Consider the following 21,475-nt stretch of genomic DNA (forward strand, 5'->3'; position numbering starts at 1 on the left):
GCTCCATTAAACTTATGCCAATGATAGAAGAAAGTATTCCATTCCCTCTTTCACAGATCAAAGACTAAACCACAAATTCTGTCTGTGTGATATATGCCTGAATCTTTGAACAGAAGAATGTAACAACCCATTTGCTGTTCTCACATGAATCACAATATGTCTCTCTCTGCTTTCTTTTACTGCAGTCACTGAGACCCAGCTGCTAACTGTCCCCACACATACCACAATACAGTCTGATGAAATTACAGGTTTTCAGTACAGCCTGAGGGCTAGACAGCTTCTTGCCTCTTCTTGAAACCATTCATTAAACCACTTTTTTCTTTTCAATATCACCAAAGCTTGTTTTCCCTTTTTTATTTACTGAGTCCCCCACCACCACCAATTTTCAAAACAATGAAATAAGCCTGTCCAGACTGACCAAATAAAGCAGATGTCATTTAGAATGAAACAATGTAGACAAAAGGTCCAGCCAGCAAAATTCCCCTCCCCCCAGTGGCATACTTTGATGCAGATGTTAAGTCTTGTATTTCTCAAATGGCATCCTCTCTGCTGCATGGCAAATCCCTTTTGAAGCTGAAGGGAGTTTCAAAAGCAGTGTGTGATATGGAATGGAAGCCTGCTCTTCAAAGAAAAACAACCAACAAACCAACTGTGAGCAGCCATGCAGTTCGCTGGAGTCCAGCCTTTGTTTCTACAAATATTCTACAATTTCCCCTCCTAATACACCTAATCTCTTGATACAATGAAGCTTGCAGTTTTTTAAAAATTCTAAAATGCATTATCCTACAATGGTTTGGAGGACGACTAGTGAACAAGATACAGCAGCAAAGTTTGCTGTTAACAAGAAAGCCGAACAAGCTTCCTGTCACTGCTTTGACAAAGAAGGGATTAGGGCAGCGTGTCTGTGGTTTCGATTCTATTTTATAGACCATGTGGTTCTAAGCACTGAGTAGTTTTGAGTGTAGTAATGGATAAGAGATGAGGCTTAGACTAATATGTTAATAATGGGGATTCTGTCTTCAGACAGCTGGTGAATTATTTATTTACAACTCAAAGAATCTGTCTTCAATCCAAAAATCACACAAGCACATATCCATTATAAACAAATCTGGGGGGGAAATCATCTCAGCAGGTAGTGGTTGTAGTGCAGTTTAAATTTCACTAATGGCTTTTAATGTGGAAGAAGCAAAGCTTGGCAAGCATTATAAATTTCCTTATACCAACCTTAGCCGACCTGGTGCCCTCCAGATGCTCCGATCAGCCTCAGAGAGTATGGTGTGGCTAAAGCTAATAGCAGTTGTTGTCCAAAACATCTGGAGAGCACCAGACTGGCAAAGGCTGCCCTATACTATGAAAATAATATCTGTGCCATGCTACATATAATCTGGTCTCTTTTCTTGTTTTCACTGCATGTAATGTAATTCATATTTAATCATACCTTTACACCTTTGAAAAGAAAAGTGTAGCTTGGCAGGAATGAAACAGCAATTTTCAAAGGTTTTTATAGTGTCTAGATTAGAAAACAGTCATGTCAGTTGTTTAGAGATTCACAACTGTTATTTCTAGGAATTCTGATCTCGCAAATTTTGATGTTTTCATGTAAAGGTAAGTTTTAAACAAAATTAAGTAGCACTTGCCATACCAAGAAAGTAAAAACCTTGTAAAGTAGTTTTTTAAAAAAATAATCAGCTTCCGGCAACACTGATTTTTGTGTCATAGTGTGATTAGACAGTAATGTGTCTGGCTTGGGTAACAGTTCGATTCAGCTGTGGCTAAATATAGGTCAATCCTAACTATGTTTTTAGAAGTACATCACATTGATTTTAACGAGACTTGTAGTAGGGCTATGCTGAAAATTATTCACAGCTTTTCATGAAGATTAGCAACACTGAAAAATCACTTCCCTTTGTGGCAGTTTCTCACCACTTCATAAGATGTGTTCTCCAATTCATTTACACTGTTTTTTGACTTGCTGTAACTGAACAATGAATTCACCTGCCCTCAGTGACATTACGTAGCCAGATCTAATGTCATCCTGTTCACTATGAACTCTGATTGGCTGCAATCATCTCTATGATTAATCTGAAATCAGCGTGGTCACTCTCAGTTTTGCATCGTATCCATTGCTATTTTATTTCATTTTATTGTGTTTTTTGTTGCTTTTGTTTTTAAAATTTATGCTGGGTGTTTACTTTGTACTGATATTTTAATTAGTTTTAAAAATATGTATTGGTGTGTTTTAATAAGTTCATCATCCTGTGAATGTATAGTAAAGGGTGGTATAGAAAATCTAAATAAATAAAATTGAATAACTGCATTAAAAACTGGAGATGAACATCCTGATACCAATCAACCTCTTTATCTACCACTTGCCACACTCTGGTGCTCCCCAGTGAGGAAAATAAATAGCCACCTACATCCACACACACCAACCATATCAACATAGTAAGTGACTCAGATTAGATTGAAAGAATTATACAACAACAAAAATACAAATTCAAAGTTTAAAAAGGCAAAATTGCTTTGTTCTCTGAATAAAGAATGGGTAAAGTAACAAAGTTTTTGCATTCTTCAGTGAAAATGGCAGCACTACCTGATTGGTCGATTCTCTTTACTATCAAAAAGTGAGAAGATGACTTCCAGTTCTTCTCCCAAATTGGAACACATCAAACTCTTCATCTGAACAAAGAGATGGTGACTGCTTGCTGGGACTGGGGTGTCTTTCTTGCGATGGCGGTGCTCCATCTAGGCATTGTCATCAACAGAAAAATACAGTCAGGATACAATTTTTTGTTTTATGAAATGAAATGAACCATGGAGGGTTGCTGAAAATAAGGCTACAATCTCTTGGATGTAACAAAAAAAAAATATCCACCAAATCTTCTTTTTAACCTCAACCCTCACTGATTTTTCATCTTATTATTCTAAGGTAATACTGGGAAGAGTAAAATGTTTTTGGCTAGGCTTGCTAGCCAGTCATTGTGTCTACTAAATAGTAGTAGTTCAGTTTCTTCACTTTCTGCTTATTTATTCAGTTAATTGCCTTCTTAACCCACCCTTCCTCTAAGGAGCTCACGGTGGCTTATACAGTCCTCCCTCCCTTTATTTTATCCTCACAACAACCCTTTGAGGTAGGTCAGGTTGAGGAAGTGTGTAAACAACTAAGCTTCAAGGCTAAGTAGGGATTTAAATCTAGATCTTCTCAATTTTAGTCTGATACTTTAATCACTATGATGCATGGCTTCAAAGACAGTGAGAGTAACACTTTTGTACCTGTGCCCGACAAGGAATTTTTTGGGAGTGTTTGTATTTGCAACCCCCTTCCCCCTCCCCCCCAAAAAACCCATGGATAAGACACTGCACTGTGAGACAAGACACAGCCTGGTGAGGTTCTGAAATATATGCTCTCTGTCTGTGTTACTGTCAGATTTTTAAAAACTTTTTATTCCTTTTGCAAGGATTATGGATCTCCGTCCACTATGGAAATAACTTCTCTGTCATGCTACACATAATCTGGTCTCCTTGCCAGAGCTTGGAAGATTACTTTTAAAAGGAATAAATTACAATTACCAATACATGGCTCCAAAAAGGAATAAATTACCATTACAATTACAATTATTCTGAAAGGAATTGATTACTTTACCGTTACTCAAAAGTAATCATTACAATTATGCTTAAGTTACTAAAAAAAAAAATCTAGAGTGCCTACAAGGTGCTGGCCTTGGCTGCTGCACACCTAAGTCGCCCAAAACAACATTAAAAATAAACACACACACACACACATACACAGAGGTAGTAGATAATTCTTTTTATCTGTAAGATAGCAGTGGCGGTCTCTCAGCTTGTAAGGGAGGCAGGAAGGGAGGCAGAGGCCACTACTCAGATCTTTGCAAGTCAACAGAAGTGCAACCCCCACACACACTCTCAGCCAGCAAACATAATCTCTCTCACTTAACCACCTCCGAGTCCTAGCCCTGCCACCAACTAAGCGACACCCACCCAAGCAAACATTTTCCCCTGAGATGCAAAAAAGTTAAAACACTGCAAATGCAGCAAAGTAGCCAGGGAGGGCGGTGGAGGCCGCTTTATGTGCCAAGTGCAAACACAGTATTCATATACAAACATACACAGGTTGTCATCTTTCACCTCCACAGTCCTTTATCTCCATTGTGCTGCTGCCTCCTTCTCCTCCTTTATCCATGTTCTTGCCCTCTGGCTCCTTTCTCCCTCCACTCCATTCTTCTCCACCACCATCCAGTTTTTAAAACAATTGTTTTCTCCATTCCACCCCCGTCTTGCTCTCCACCTCCTCCCTCGTCGCCTCCTAACCACCCAAGAGCACAATGGAACAGCAATGCTGCAGAGAAGCCCAGTTTGAGGCACATGATTTTCATCCACAAATCAGAGGAGCAGAAGACTTCCCCTGTTCACCCCCGCCCAAGTAATGCCCCAAAGTAATGCTGGAAACATTACAATTACTCCTCGTTCTATTACAATCAAAATGTAAAGGAATTACACACTCGTAATTCATTACTTTTTTGAGGAACAAGTAATTCGTTTTTTGTAACGAATTACTTCCAAACTCTGCTCCTTGCCTATTTTCATTACACATAATGCCTATTCAGCAATATATTTTCAGCTTTAAGAAGAAAATCCTAACTTGTAAGTAATGAAACAGCAATTTTCACAGGTTCTTAATACTGTCTAGAGAACAGGCACTGCAAAAAATTATGTATCACAACTCCTCTTTCCCCAAATTCTGTTCGTGCAAATTTTAATGCTTTACACATAAATTTTAACAAGAATTTAACTGCCTCCCTGGGGTACTGGCAAAAAAAAGTTTAAAAATTATTATACCTCTGATGGAATATACTACAGAGACAGCCCTTCTGGTTGGCACTGGTCTCCTGAATATTGGGGTATCTCAGTTTTTTTCAAAGGCATGAGGTTCCCCCCCCCAAAAAAAGACAAATTAAGAAAATAATTAGTAACGTAGTGAAAGAAGTATTAGGTTCACTGGTCAAGTTATGTCTGAAGCAGCCCTGTGTACTATAAGCTCTTGCAGATATTTCAATTAGCGCAATCTTTTGTATATCAACTCAGAATGTAATCCCATTGAGTTCAATGGGACTTACTCTCAGGTAACTGTGTATAGCAGGGGTGGCAAATATTTTTCAGCCTGAGGGCCACACTTCTTTCTGGTCAACCTTCCAGGGTCCACATGCTGATAATGGGTGGGGCCAGAGGCAAAAGTGAGGACAACAACAAATGTCAATCTTACTGTTGTACAGTAGCCTAGTTTCTACAGACAACTCTTGATCCCCCATCCAAGCAAGCAAAACCCATTATCAGAGTTCAAGGACAAATTCCAGCCAGGCAAAAACACTTGTGGAAGATGTACAGCAGGGATAATAGGGACATGGCCTGGGGAGAGAGGTTGTAGCAGGGAAGGAGTGTGGGGTTGAGAGAGTCCAGAGGGCCAGACAGAGAGACTTGGAGACCATATTTGGTCCCTAGACCTGTGGTCCCCCCATCCCTGGCACACAGGATTGCAAACTTAAAGAACTGGCATAAAGTGGAAATGGGTTATTTACTTACCAATCTATATAGTTCAGTAATACTGATCTCTTCTGGATCCACCATAGCATATTCCTTTCTTGGCACCAAGTCTAGTCCCAGTTGTCTGCAAGTGAATATGGAAAGTCTGGTTGGTAAAGAACATCGGTAAGGATCTTGGATGGAATATTTAAAAAGCATACTGAGAAGCCCTAATCTGATATGTTTTCTCATTATCTTTATCCATTGACAGTTGCAGAAAAGGCACGCCATATGTACTTTGCTCCACATTACTGCAAAATACAAGTCCAGCACAATATTATTAGAAACTATTATTAATACAATTTATATAGCACTATTAACTGTTCAAGAGCAGCATCATTTATTTGTATGCCACCTTTCCATAGTAAATCATGCTCAAGGTGGCTCACAATGCTAAAATCTTTTACACAATTTTCTAACAGACACAAGACATAACAAAATTTACATAGCCATATAAACAATAAACTAATGGAAATATCTCATATTAATAAATACACAATAAAATTTAGCAACCTACTGACAATAATGTCTGACAAAAATACAAGAACATAACCCACAGTAAGAGCAAAACACAATGCATCTCCAAAACTAAAGCTTGCCCCAACAACCCCTAAACAATACCCCACCTTGATGTTCAAAGTGTTCTCATACACTTTTGCACTTCATTGTTTTCTAATCTAGCACGCTTATTTTTGTTATAAAATAATATTAATTTGGTCAAGTTATGTCTGAAGCAGCCTTCACTTTTTGTATGTGATTCAAATTCAAAGGTTTATCGGCTCTTTGCATCCCCCAGGATATAGGCAGTCACTGTTCACTCCCTGTCTTTTTCTGATCTTGCTCTTGTTTCCAAGGCTTGGATACACTGTGCTCATTGCATGAGGGGAAGCTATGTCTGCCCATCCACAGGGAGTCACTCCCAAGCTACAGCTACCTGGGCTACTTTCAACAGGTTTTACCAAATGCTCAGAGAGAGCTTTAATCTTCTAAATTAAAAGAGTAGCTTGTACAATTTACAAATCAAAGATATTCAAGAGTTTCTGCTACTTTGCAAGATTAAACAGGAGCATTATTAAAATTTATGCCATCTGCTAAACAGGACTGGCTCCAGGCATGCGGGACCCCTTGGGCATCAGCTTGCCCTGGCCCCCCGGTCGGTGTGTGTGTGTGTGTGTGCACTTCCCCCCACAGCCCCCCTACCTGTCTAGTCTTTACCACTGCCCTTAATGAAGACAGCGGCTGCGGTTTCCCTAAGGGGAATGAAGCCTCCGCCGCCATCTTTGTTGATGGCACACGTGCATGCTACGCGCGCACATCTCTGCCATCAACTAAGATGGCGGCAGCGGCTTTAGTACCTTAGGGAAGCTGCAGCCGCCATCTTCATTAAGGGCAATGCTAAAAAGCCGGCTGACAGGTAAGTGGGAGGTGTGGGGGGGTGCGGATCGTGGAAGGGAAGCGGAGGGCCCCTCAGGGGCCCCTCAGGGGCTGCTGTAGCTCCGGGGCCCTCGGGCCAGTGCCCAACCTGGCCGCCCTTTAGAACCGGCCCTGCTGCTAAATGTTTAAACTGCAAGGAAGTTTGGCCTAGTGAATTTCTTGGCTTTTTAATCCAGGAGATAAGAAATGGGATCCTGTGCAAGTTTGCTGCGAATATTGATCATTTGCATGCTTATTGAGTTCAATGAGATTCACTCCCATGGAATCATGCTTAGGATAGATGAAACTGATAAGGGGGGAAGGGGAGGGAAGGTTTGATCATTTGCATGCTTACTGAGTTCAGTGGGATTTACTCCCATGCAATCATGCTAAGGAAAAGTGAAAGTGACCATGGGGGAAAAGGAGAAGGGGGGAGGGAGAAGAGCTGGAGTGGGGAGGGGAGGGGAGGAAGGAAGAGAGGGAGGAAAGGAAAAAGGGGGGCGGAAAATGAGGAGGGAGGGAGAGAGGAAAGGAGGGGGAGAAGGAGGGAGAGAGGAGGGGCAGGAAGGAGGGGAAAGGGGGAGAGGGGGGAGATTTGATTAGTTGCATGCTTATTGAGTTCCATGGGATTTACTCCTGTGCAATCATGCTTAAGATAGGTGAAACTCATCAAGGGGAGGGGCAGGGAGGGGGAGGAGGTGGGAAGGGGGAGGGATGGGAGGAAGGGAGAAAATGTAGGGGTAGGGAGGAAGGTGGAGGAGAGAGGAGAAAGATTGGGGAAGGGGAGGATAGGGGAGCGTGAGGGTAGGAAATTGGGTGGGTGGGCACTTGACAGAGGGAAAACCACTTTTCTTTCCAAAAGAAAAACATTGTTAATAGTATCATTATATTTTGGTGTTTCTCCCACCTTTTTATGCTACAGCAGACACCGGTAGTGCCCCACCCAAATGTAAACCAAAGCTGACCCTGATTAGTCAAGCCAAACAGCTGTTAGTCTGGTGTTTAGAACACTCACAGCTGGTCTTTACTGATCATGACTGTTCTATCATAGACTCCAATGTTAATTTTCTTAAATTAATTAAACATCAGCCATGAAATATGATTTTTAATTAATATTGAGCCCCAGGTGACCCAGGGGGGGCTGGATCAGGAGGTGGGGGAGCCTCAGGGCCCCTTCCCAGCACAGAGTGACTCTGGGGGGAGCTGTTCAAGGGTGCACCCCCAGCTCTGCAGATGGGAGAGACGTCAGATGTGGAGGATGCTCCTGAAGATCTGCGGGGAGGAGACACGACCAACCACTCTCTGATTCCCACGGAAAATTCACCCACTCACGTGGAGACCCCTCCCTTGCCAAGCGCCCCAGGAGAGCCGCTGGAGCAAGACCTCGTGTGCGTGCCAACTCCACCACCCCCCAGGATTCCTTGTCTGGCCCTTCAAATGCTTCCCCGCCAGAAACGTCTCTGTCCCCTTCAATGGAACCGGCACCTGAGGAGTCTAGATTGCCCAATGAGCAGACGTGTGCACGCCGCCGAGAAAGGAGGCTTGGCCAGAGGGAGATCCCACACAGGAGTCAGAGATTACAGGCAAAAACCTTTCCTACTTAAGCAGGCGCCCCCCTGATGAGGGTGCTGAGTCAACTCCCCTTGCATGCTGCAGAGTAAGACTGAGTAGTTTAGTTAGGGATTACAGTGAGCTAGTTAGCTAAATCTATGAGACGCCTTGCCTTCAATGTTACTCTAATAAAAAAGGAATTAATTCCAGTCTCGCCTCCGTTTCATTGTTCTCACTCTGGGCAGGACAATTAATTTCAACAAATTATGAGGCCACTGACAGAAAAAAGTCCAACAGGGGTCTGTTTGTTTTTTTACTTTGTTTCAGACTTTAAAGTCTGGATTCTCTCTGAGTGTTTTGTGTATCGCCATGAAAAATTAGAGTGTTGTTAAGCAAGCGTTTCTGAGTTCAGGACTGGAAGTTTTTTAAGATTTTGTTCTGAAATGAGCTTATGGCAAACAGCAGAATGGCATGAGGGCATTTTCAACTTAACATGGTAGAACGCAAAAAAAAATCCATGCTGGGTATAGCATGCAGCCACTCTCATGGCTGTATAATATTATACAACTGGGTAGACGCAGGAGACTATTCTCCCTTTCCCATACTACAAGTTTTCAAGCTGAAAATTTACTCTCTAACAGTGGTTCATTCACCAACAATCGCCCCATTCATTTGGCAGGAAGCACAAAACAGAGCCCCAATAGTTGTCACCTCTCAAAAAGCAAGTCAGAAGAAACTTATGTCCCATCAACTCCCTGCAGGAACATAGTCCTGAACTGGAATGCAACCCCAATATGCTTTAAGTCTATGTCGCTATTCTCCCAAACAATAGTGACATGATACGATACTTTTTCCTACAGCTTCATGTCTAGAATAGAGATAAACTGGTTGGATTTTCAAACTGCAAAGTAATGGCAAGACCAGCAGGAGTTTTATCTGGCAACATTCAGATCACATTCAACATCAACATATTGCTCTATGGATTTTTCATTTTCCAAAACAGGTGAAGATATTATGCATTTAGTAAAAGGAAAGTGAAAGGCTTTGACATGGTAAGGATTTAGCAACCACAACACAAAGAACTTTAACATGGCATTTAGCATGCTATAAGAACTTTAAAATGGCATTTTGTGTGTTTGCAAGCAAATATTCAGATTAAGCAAAAGGCAAGGTGTTCTGAATTCTTTCAGCCTGTCTGGAGTTTTTTCATAGTTTATAAATATGCCTTGAGATCAACTGGATAGACAGGAAGAGACCTGGCTGTGCCCATGGCAAAATGAAACTGAATCCTGGTGCAGATATCAGAAACTCAGCTGATAGTATCACAGTCAAGGAGACGCACTAATGAGATTGGGTTGTATTTAACACTGCACAAGCAGAGTTCCATTTGCACTATGGCACTTCCATTTCCTCTCTTTCCCATGTGCCTCCAAAATCTGCTTGTCTCTTACTCACTCATTGCCCCAGTCCAAGCGAGCAGTGATGTGCCGTTTGACATCCTTCATCCTATCATGGGTGAGATGGCCCACTAGTACCTGCCGTCGCAGGTCTAGGATTTCATTCATTATATGCCAAAGTCGGTGAAAGAGATCCCCTTCATTTCTCTGTCAAATATATAATTTAGATTATTTATTATTTCAGTCAAAGACCATCAAATACAAAACAAATAAGTCATAGCCATAAAATACATATTTACAAAGGCATCTTCCAGTTTACAAGTCTATGTCATTGAGACTGAAACAGGAATGGTTCAATCTGAAAAGACTTTTAAAATATTTACGCCTACATTAAAATGTTTACACCAACTTCTTCCTACGGGCCATGGCGGCTACACAAAATTTCGCCACCATATCCGTGACCCATGGCTCACGATCAGCGAGTAAGAGATGAACAGATTTTTCTTCAGTGAATCTGGGCCTTTTGTGCAGACACGGATAGATGAAAGTAATACGAAGATCATAACAGAGAGGGCAATATAGTAGGACATGATCCACCGATTCCACCACCCCGGAATCACAAATGCAAACCCGTTCAGCATAGGGCACTCTCTTGTATCTCCCCTCTAATAACGCTGAGGGAAGTACATTAAATCTTGCAAGAGTAAATGCCTTTCTGTACTTGGGGATGCTCAGATTGGTTAGATAATCCGCAGACGCGGAAGCTTTCACACTAAACCAAGTATTGGAGTAAGCTGCCACAAGACTCAAATTATTTTGGAGCTCAATATCCCTAATTCGTTGAGAAATAAGTTCTTTAGCCTTGAAGTAACCAAGGTCTAACACGGCTTTCAACAAGAAGCCAAGAGATTGCAATTTGATATTCACCGCATGTTTCCATTGAGATTGATAAGTGTCAATGAGTGTTAATGGAGCAAGACCCAGAGGGGAGAAAATCAACTTTAGCCAAAGATTTAACCTGTAGATCCAGGCATGTGACTCTATCAATAAAGTCCCGACTTCCAGACGTAGAGCTACATTTGGTACACAACTGGGTAAACCTAGAATGCTCCTAATGAACTTAGGTTGTATGCATTCCAGGGGAGCATAGTTACCCTGACAGCAGAGCTGTGACCCATATAATAGCTGAGGAACGACCCTGGCATTAAACACCTGCATAGCCAAGGGGATGTACTGGCCCCCACTGGAAAAGAAAAAAGCAAGTAATGCCCTTACACTTCTCTGGACAAATATATAATGAAATTCTTAGGCTACTGAAATAATGAAGTTCAGTACAGGCATACCCCGCTTTAACGTACGCAATGGGACTGGAGAGTGTACTTTAAGTGAAAATGTACTTAAAGTGAAGCAATTATCTTCACTTCTACTGCACGCAATCACCACTAGATGGCAGCGGCATCATGCCAATAAAGTATCAATTATTGCGAAGCGTGCGTACTTTAAGCAGGGTATGGTGGAGTATGGAGCATGTACTTTGTAGCGAGGCTACTTTAAGTGAAGCTACTTCAAGCGGAGTATGCCTGTATAAAGATAAAGAAATAGAAAATAAAAATGAGATACCTACGCTCCATTTCTTATTACTTCTAGTGTCAATGAGCAACAGCATACTCTTATAATAGATTTGATTCCTTCATCCCCTCTATTTTTCTGCAAGGCCAAGACAGTCTTCGGTAGAGACATTTTTCTTTTCTTTTCTTTCCTGCCCTGCCCAATCCCTCCCCATAATTTGCTTCCTCAGTCATCCCCCTGTTGACAGACTGAATTGGCAAACAGGAAGTATGCACTTTGAGAAGTACAAAGTGGGCTCCTACTGGGAGGAAGGGAGGGATATAAATCTAATAAATAAAATAATAAATAAATAAATACAAAACTCAAGAGTAACCCATCTCTTAGCTCAAAGCTCAATGGAAAAGCATGCACTTTGCATACAGAAGGTCTCAGGTTCAGTCCTTGACATCTCCAGATAGAACTGGGAAAGACCCCTGTCTACAACCCTGGAGAGCCACTGCTAGTCAGTGTGGGCAATACTAAACTAGATGGACCAATCATTTGATAGGGTATAAGATACATATCTATGTTCCTTGAAAGCAGAACAACAACAAAATGCTTGCAGTTACTACCAAATATGTTAATCTGCTTCGTTTCTGCCAAAATCTAAGCCATTCTAAGTTATAAACTATTATTTGTGAAAACACATAATCTTCAGATCTAAAAGTTTTGGTCACTGCTAATATTATTCATGGGATAACAGCAAATAGCACAATAAGGAAAAAGATCAGTGCAACGCACAGAGAAGATTTCTCAAAAATATACCAGTTTCATTCCAAGCCTAGGACCATTTCAGATTTTCACCTTTCCAGACATGCAGCCAGCGGCAACGGGGATAAACACTGATATCATACATGTCTACCACCATGCATAGAAAGGCACTTGACCCAAAATTTCACACAAATGGATACACGCACAATTTGCTCCATTTTCTACATTCCTTCCACCCTGTATAGCAAGGGTTAGAATAATGGAAATTGTGTGATTCATGTCCTATGCACATGTGACTATTTTCTGTGTGCAGAGAAGGGCATGTGTGATCCAGAACTCTGCTGCCTATAGGCTGTTATCAGGAAACAAGGAAAATATCTGAAATGGTCCATAGCCATTCCAATAATCTTCATGTAAATAAAGTATTATAGTCCAAGGACTGTAACCTTGTCTCACTCACATGTGGGTTCAGATTTTAAAGCTATCATTTCCATTACATGATTTTATTTTGGTAGTGCATTTGATTTTTGACTTTCAATCTGTTAAGATTAGCTTCCTGCAAGTATTGTTTTAGAGTTTGGTTTTTGGTTTTTTAAAAAAAGAATTCAAGGTCAGTTTGCTGCTACTTTTGTGCATCAAAGTGGGGTTTTTTTCTTTGTAAAAGCATCTGTTTCATTTCAATTCAAAATCCAAATATGCAAGGCACTTTTAAAAAGGTCAAGTTCTAATGTTTTTGCTAGCTAGTCTTCGCCTTCTCTTCCTTTCTAAAATTAATCCAACTTACTGCAATTTTAACTTGTTTTTCTTATTTAGCTTCCTACATAGACAGCTGACATGTCAATGTTCTATTTTTGTTGTTACTATATATGAGGGTCATTTGTATAGAGGCAGCTTTCCCACATAGGCCCCCACAAATGGGTGTGGCATATGGTACCCACAGCTGAATCCTACATTAGGGTTATGTTCACAGTTCAGGTTGCTAGACTAAGAATATGCACGAAGCACCCAACCCTAGATGATCTCCACGATTGGAGAGTAACAATCACCAGTTTGGGGGAAATAAGAGGTTTGTATCCTACCCAGAGTAGACCAATCGAAATTCAGAGACCTGAATAATTTAGGTGCATTAATTTCAGTTTCAATGCAATATTTAGTTGGATACAACTCAGAGAACTTAACCCAGGTACCTTTTTTTCCTGCCTCATCCCCAGCATTGTCAAAGCTGACATCACTGACCACACACAGTGGCAGCAGTTTTTCTGGTGCGAACCCCTCAAACTGCTTTCTAAACTCAACAATATTTTTTTTAAGTGATTGGGAGATTTCCTTGGAGCACGTGTTGGAGAGAAATTGCACTGGTAAGAAGGTATTTTGTCTGCTCACACACAGGGCCAGCCTGATATAAAAAGGCCTAGATATAAAAGCTGTGAGTTTAGTGTGGTCAGAAGATCCACAGTGAGAGTGGGAACAATTTAACAAGCTCAATGGATCCTCCAGTTATGTGTGCACACTTCGTTTGAAAGGGAGATACTGCTGTGTATCATGACCAATATTACCACTAAAATATGATAATAAACTAGTTAACTAAAAAAACAAGCTGAAGCTGTTTTGTGCACACATCTATTTAAAACGGGTATCTCAGTTACGTCTTTGACATTCCCCAGCCCCTTAAATACTTACACTAAAAAGAAAAACTGACAATATAAAAACTGACAAATCACCGGGCCCAGATGGTATCCACCCGAGAGTTCTCAAAGAACTCATATATGAAATTGCTGATCTGCTAACTAAAATATGTAACTTGTCCCTCGGGTCCTCCTCCGTGCCTGAGGACTGGAAAGTGGCAAATGTAACGCCAATCTTCAAAAAGGGATCCAGAGGGGATCCCGGAAATTACAGGCTATTTAGCTTAACTTCTGTCCCTGGAAAACTGGTAGAAAGTATTATTAAAGCTAGATTAACTAAGCACATAGAAGAACAAGCCTTGCTGAAGCAGAGCCAGCATGGCTTCTGCAAGGGAAAGTCCTGTCTCAGTAACCTATTAGAATTCTTTGAGAGTGTCAACAAGCATATATATAGAGATGGTACTTGGGAGGCGGGGCAAGAATCATCTTCCAGTAAGACGCTTTTCTGAAAGCTCCTGTAGTTACTAGGACTTTGCATTAAATACGTGCTCTTATTTTCACAGCTGTGAATTTTGAGCCTTTTATATGCAAGCCGCTGGCTAGCACCAGAAGGCTATAGTTAAAAGCAATAAAAGAGGCAGTAGAGTAAACAGAAGCCTCATACATCTGAGCTAATTGCCGCCATTAACCTGGGTAACTGCTGTAGTACATGCAATTCATGCAAGAGCAATTACTCGGCTCCCTCTCAAAGTGTCTCGGCCTTGAGGCCAAGCTTGTATAAAGACACAGATAGACAACGTAACTCACACGGGAAGCAAAGGGTGCAAGTTCTCCCAATGGAGGGCTGTAGAAAGTGGAGTCCCTCAAGGATCGGTATTGGGACCTGTACTTTTCAACTTGTTCATTAATGACCTAGAGTTAGGAGTGAGCAGTGAAGTGGCCAAGTTTGCTGACGATACTAAATTGTTCAGGGTTGTTAAAACAAAAAGAGATTGTGAAGAGCTCCAAAAAGACCTCTCCAAAGTGAGTGAATGGGCGGAAAAATGGCAAATGCAATTCAATATAAACAAGTGTAAAATTATGTATATTGGGGCAAAAAATCTTAATTTCACATATACACTCATGGGGTCTGAACTGGCGGTGACCAAACAGGAGAGAGACCTTGGGGTTGTAGTGGACAGCACGATGAAAATGACAACCCAGTGTGCGGCAGCTGTGAAAAAGGCAAATTCCATGCTAGCGATAATTAGGAAAGGTATTGAAAATAAAACAGCCGATATCATAATGCCGTTGTATAAATCTATGGTGCGGCCGCACTTGGAATACTGTGTACAGTTCTAGTCACCTAATCTCAAAAAGGATATTATAGAGTTGGAAAAGGTTCAGAAGAGGGCAACCAGAATGATCAAGGGGTGGAGCAACTCCCTTACGAGGAAAGGTTGCAGCATTTGGGGCTTTTTAGTTTAGAGAAAAGGTGGGTCAGAGGAGACATGATAGAAGTGTATAAAATTATGCATGGCATTGAGAAAGTGGATAGAGAAAAGTTTTTCTCCCTCTCTCATAATACTAGAACTCATGGACATTCAAAGAAGCTGAATGTTGGAAGATTCAGGACAGACAAAAGGAAGTACTTCTTTACTCAGCGCATAGTCAAACTATGGAATTTGCTCCCACAAGACACAGTAATGGCCACCAGCTTGGATGGCTTTAAAAGAAGATTAGACAAATTCATGGAGGACAGGGCTATCAATGGCTACTAGCCATGATGGCTGTGCTCTGCCAGCCTAGTCAGAGGCAGTATTCTTCTGAAAACCAGTTGCCGGAATCCTCAAGAGGGGAGAGTGTTCTTGCACTCGGGTCCTACTTGCGGGCTTCCCCCAGGCACCTGGTTGGCCACTGTGAGAACAGGATGCTGGACTAGATGGGCCAGTGGCCTGATCCAGCAGGCTCTTCTTATGTTCTTATGTTCTTAAAAGAGGGGAACACATACATCTAAGGGAGGGCTTTTAACATCCTTTATGAAACAACTGATATACTATTTTTTAAGAATACTGAGACTTTAAAAAAAAATACTTTGCTTTATTGTTGGAGCGGGAACATGGATTACTCCTGAATTGGGTCCCAGAAAGTCACATGGTACATTTACCACATAAAGTTGTTTCCACATTGTTCCCCAGTCTCTTAAGGTTGATGTCATCTCTGTAATAACAGTATCTTCTGTTGGAACAACCATTTCAAACTGCCTGTTATACAAAGAAACAGGGTATCAAACATGCATTCAAAGTAACATTACTTTTTATTAATTTTTTTTAAAATTCAAACTGGCTGAAATTACTGAATCTATATGGAATTCCCTTCAGATTATCATTCTTCAGTCCATGGAATCATTAGTATAGACCAAGGAACTTATTCGAACAAGCTATTATGCGAGGACTCTGCATCACACTCATTATACTGGAGTGTGAAGCATTCTGCAACTGTATTAACTGTGTCTACATCACAGTTTGAAAAAACATCATCATCAAGAGTCTTCTGAATTCTATTATGAAATTTAAATTCATTACAATTAATCTTCTCCCTTAACAAATGTTTCAGGGTTGGCCAACTGCACTGCATTCAGTGACTGAGGGCCTTGAATAAATTATGTTAATCACCAATAATATTTTCACTCAAAAAAAAAGCAGCTGTATTAACTCTAGTGTAGGAAAACAAAGAGTCCCATGACACTTTGAAGGTCAATATGATTTGCTAAGCACAGAGAGGAGACTAAAAGGGCCGTAACAGATGACATACTCCTTTCCCTCACCCATGTGACATCCCATTTTTTGAACTGACTGTGATGAAGCACTACATTTGCACTGCTGTTTTCCCAAACCATGGTTACTTAACAGTTTTCAAACTCATTTCTAACTATGATTACATGATTAGTGAAAAAAGGCAATGCTGCACCACACTTATAAAGGAAAGAAGAGTCAGGGATATGACAGAGAGTACACAAACCCAAACAACACTCAATTTCCTAACCATTTGTACCAGGCTTTCAAGGTGCCATGGACTTCATTTCAATAGATCGATCCATCTCCAACATGATTTTTAAAACAGCCCACTGCTACTTAGCCTTTGCTAACATTTCAGAACCCAAAATCTCCACCTACCCTTTGTTCTTAACACATGCATTCTTCAGGTGAACATAGCTGGATGGAAAGATACCCTGAAAGAGAAAAAAAAAGGTTAAATAAATGCAGGAGGCAGCGGGGGGAAAGGCATAAATGCATTGTTTAAGAGAAAATTGTGTCCATACTATGGAAGCTGTCTGAATTATCGAAATACTGGTGGAAAGTTAATACAGTAGACCTTTCTGTATTCAAATGGTCAAAGGGAGCATTCTTGTTGGGTCTTGGCAACTCAGATGAAGAGTGAGGACAGAGGTCTCAAACAAATTTCACAAGCCTGGTTACAAAGCAGAAGCAGCAGTTGAGAACTATAAAGGAACTGGACTTTCCTGTCCTGGACTGCTTGTATATACTATGGGATACTGGGTATAATATGGGATGTATGTTTGTACTTGTCTGGTTAGGCAGTTATATATAGGGTTTAACCTGCCTAAATAACCTGGTCTGATTGATCACATAACCTGACCTGGGGTATCAAATATCAAGGCAGGGAAAGCTTCACTGCAAATGTGAGAAACAGCACATCTCTTGTTTGAGGGTGGGAAAATTAAAGGTACTACTACTTCCAGTACCCTGGGTACAAATATTTCCTGCTGGCCTAATCATGCTAGGAGGAGCCTATGATTGACACCCTTATTTGGTGGCAGCAAACCCTGAAAGCGGGGAAGAATAGGCAGATATCAGAAGGGTACATGCTGTGTTGTGGCGGGATCTCCCTTCCTCACATGTCCAGGGACCCAGGAAGGCTAAGTGTGGCCACCACAAGAACCATCTGTTATCCCCACAACATTGCCCATCCCTTTGCGTCTTCCACCATTATCTCCCTTTCAGAAAGAGGATGTCTGTTAGGAAGTCCTGGGATAGGGAACACCTGCCCTTTCTTCCCTCCTCACACTACTACTCTTCTTCTCCTGATCGACCCAGTCAGCTTGTCACATCAGGGCTTCATATATCATTTCCCCTCAACAATTGTTCATAAGCTAGGAAAGCGGCAGGTGTCCTCCTTGATCCCTTTCTGCTCCGGAAGGCTTCTCCTAATCTTCTATTACCTGCTTATACACCTGCTGCCCAACCTTACAAATGATTTTTGCTATAAAACTACACCTTTCCATCAAATGTCTCCAAGGCCCCAGTACTTGTTACATTCTACCCACTTCCTGCTAGCTGCATAGGGAGGTAACATCCCCAGTTACCAGCACCATGATTCTTCCCTATGGTCCTTCATGCATTCCTATTAAAAGAGGATGAGAGGGATTCATGGAAGGTAAGGCTAATTCATGGAAGGTAATAGCTACTAGCCATGATGGCTATGTTCTACCTCCACTATCGCAGGCATCACGCTTCAAATATACCAGTTGCTGGTAATGACACAAGAGGACAGTGCACTCACACTTAAGGCCTGCTTATGGGCTTCCCAGAGGCTCTTAGTTGGCCACTGTGAGAACAGGATGCTGGATTAGATGTGGCTTTGGCCTGATCCAGCAGGGCTCTTCCTACAGTCACCCACTACAACAAGGGTGAGTAGCTATAGCTATGGAACTACAGCTGCTGAATGAATTCTCTACATTTCCATCTCCTCCCCATTAGTGCATGTGAGACATGACTTACACCTTCATAGCCTTTGTGTGTTGCACATACACCCCTCCTCCAAATCTCTTTAATTTTTTTCTAGTGCTACCACTGACAGTCTTCCACAGGCTACAGCTCCTTTTTTAAAAAAACAAGTTACTGCTACATGGTTATTCCAAATAGTTCAGTTTTTGTATTGCAATGTCATATGAATATTTCAGCATGACTTTACATGCATTTTAGTTGAGTAACACAAGTTGTTTTACCTTGAGATTGGGGTTTTTTAAGGCAAATCCTCTGTACCAGCCTGTAGAGAAATTATAATCAATATATAAATTTATATTTCATCTTCAAAATGAACTCTCATATGTCTTTTACAATAATAAAAGCTGGCAGATAATTTCACAGAGTGCTATTGTATCAGCAGTGACACCATACCCTTCAATATGAGTTGTGCAGAAAGAAATATGTTCATGACTGAAGACTCCCCCTGCCCTGACATGTAAGATATTACTTTTAGCACTGGTATAAAAATGAGCATCTGAAACATAGAAGAGGGTCTACATCCATATTTCCTTTGTGTAATTGTCAGACATTTAAACCCTTAAATCAAGAGATAAAAGAACTTCTGAGTCTCATGGCATTTCTAAAGATACACATTTTTTCTAACACATACATACATTTCAGGAATAATACATTTTAATTTAATCTAATACCTCAGTAATATTAGATTCCTTTACCCTAACAGTTTGGAGTTTTTGCTAATTTTTACTTCTTAGGGAGATGAGAAGGATGTAGACCAATGCATTCATTTATACTTTGGATCAGGTTTCAACGTACAGACTTTGCTTTCATGACAGGAACCGAAAATGCCTACCATATATAAGTCTTTCCTCAGTCACCATTGTTGCTTTCTCCACAGTATCCGGAAAACTGGATTAATTTGAGACACTTTGGGTTAGATACCTTTTATTACAAGTTATTCTTTGTTACGCAGGCATCTCTGAGTTCTATTGCCATCCCTCATCAAAGATTAAAGTTTGCATTTTTTCGATTAAATGGATGTTCATCTACAGCAAACACTGGTCCTGCCTCAGTGTAATTAAATGAAATGACCTTGAGCAACCTTCCCACCTAGCAGTCCTGTGCTAATGTCAACACTTACCATCGCATTTCTCTAGTATTTGAACAGTGTCTCCAATCTCCAGCGATAAGCCATGTGGGACCGTTCCTCGAAAACTTGCAATTACTGAAAGAGATATTAAATTCCAATTAATCATATTTCTTTTAACAAGCTACATATTTGCTTTTCAACTTTCACACTTTAAGGAAAAGCAAGGCAGTTAACGAGTAGATTTTTCAAAAACTTGCAGTGCTCTAACCTATATCAACTATAAATATAATATGGGTTAGAGAATGGATGGCAAGAGCTTCTTTTTTTAACCCAAGAAAAGAAAAAGGAGTTTCCTTAACAATAAGTAACACAATAATTTAGCAGTAAAACAGTGTATAGTATAAGAAAAGACTTTTCCAGAAAGACAAGCTATGTGTCATTCTGAAATATGCAGACATTTTATGGTAGAAGTTGACAATACTGTGCTTGGATACCTAGTGGTCCTTTTATATATCCAGATAAAACTGTAGCAACTAGGTCATGGCAAGACATAGTGAGCATGAGATAATATTTTATATAGGACCTCTCTACCAAGGATCTCAATTGTCAGAATATACTAGGATGCCTCAATTGATTGCTGTGATTTCTTACAATGTGTCCATCCATTCCTCTTCATGTTCTTATATCTCCAGATGAAACCCTTCAGGAAGGCGCAGTCTGAGATGGATTAGCCAATGTGGTGCTCTCCAGGTGTTGCTGGTTTTTGACAACCACTAGTTCCAGCCAGCATGACCAAAGGTCAGGAATGATGGGAGTTGTGATCCAGCAAAATCTGGAGGGATGGGCATGATGTTGGCTAACCCTAATCTAAGGTATTTTTGGTGGTATTTCAGGTACCCACACTGAGGAATAGCCTCCACTCCCTCTTGCTTTGTTCTGCAGGAGGATGAAGACTTTCCCATACACACAAAACCTATACAACGGGGGATCAGGATACCTGAAAGATCATCTTACCCCTTATTAGGGTTGCCAGGTAAGAAGCATCCTAAACCCTGAGATTTGGGGGGCGGGCCCTAGTGATGTATAGGGGCGTGCCTGAGTGATGTCATTAAGTATGATACATTAAGCATCAACCACAGTTGCCTGGCACATACAATTCAAACAAAAACATTTCTCTGATTGGAAATTAAGATAGAAATGGCTGCTATAAACTCACTTTGACAGCCAACCCAATTCCAGTGAATAATAATTGACAGAGAGAAAACACACATGGTTTGGTCAACCTTCATAGGCACCAGCTTGGAAACAACAACAATTGCAGCCATGCTGCCCAGTATGTGAATTCTCTTTTACCACTATTGGGAGAGAAAGAAACTGTCATGCAAACAACAAGGTGCATCATCAGTGGGTTAAAGGGCGTTGAGCGGAGTGCATGGAACCACTGTTGTTGTTTCTGTGGATGAAAGAGAGTGAGGATAAAGATAAATGAAATGCAAATAGAAAAGAAAAACAAAAGACAGTGATGATTTCCTAAATGCACCACCATATCAACCACAACAAGATTCCTAGTAGTAAGTTAGTAAGGCAGAAAATTCAGTCAATTTTCACAACCAGTCAGGGTTCTTAAACAAAAACCAAATCTAAAAAAATCCTGGCAGCCAGTCAGCCAAGGTTACAGAAATCCCTATGCAGAACAACCTGACCTGGGGGCTGCAG

The 21,475-nt window shown here is 40.9% G+C and overlaps 1 protein-coding gene across 6 annotated transcripts in view; it reads right to left on the minus strand.

Annotated features, from left to right (window-relative positions):
* DOCK4 (dedicator of cytokinesis 4) overlaps positions 1-21,475 on the minus strand; it is a 386,414-nt gene that overhangs the window by 243,852 nt on the left and 121,087 nt on the right. For 4 of the 6 annotated variants that reach the window (XM_061640006.1, XM_061640009.1, XM_061640008.1 and 1 more), the window contains exons 2-9: positions 19,811-19,894; positions 19,523-19,578; positions 18,912-18,952; positions 17,059-17,114; positions 16,050-16,146; positions 10,018-10,166; positions 5,599-5,683; positions 2,594-2,745 (exon numbers count right to left, since the gene is read on the minus strand). In XM_061640006.1, coding sequence (XP_061495990.1) covers positions 2,594-2,745; positions 5,599-5,683; positions 10,018-10,166; positions 16,050-16,146; positions 17,059-17,114; positions 18,912-18,952; positions 19,523-19,578; positions 19,811-19,894 — 720 coding nt within the window. The remainder of the gene's footprint in view (positions 1-2,593; positions 2,746-5,598; positions 5,684-10,017; positions 10,167-16,049; positions 16,147-17,058; positions 17,115-18,911; positions 18,953-19,522; positions 19,579-19,810; positions 19,895-21,475) is intronic. The other 2 variants (XM_061640010.1, XM_061640007.1) reach the window with 1 other exon arrangement.

Source organism: Rhineura floridana, chromosome 8 (assembly GCF_030035675.1).
Source record: "Rhineura floridana isolate rRhiFlo1 chromosome 8, rRhiFlo1.hap2, whole genome shotgun sequence".
NCBI classification, from domain to species: Eukaryota; Metazoa; Chordata; class Lepidosauria; order Squamata; family Rhineuridae; genus Rhineura; species Rhineura floridana.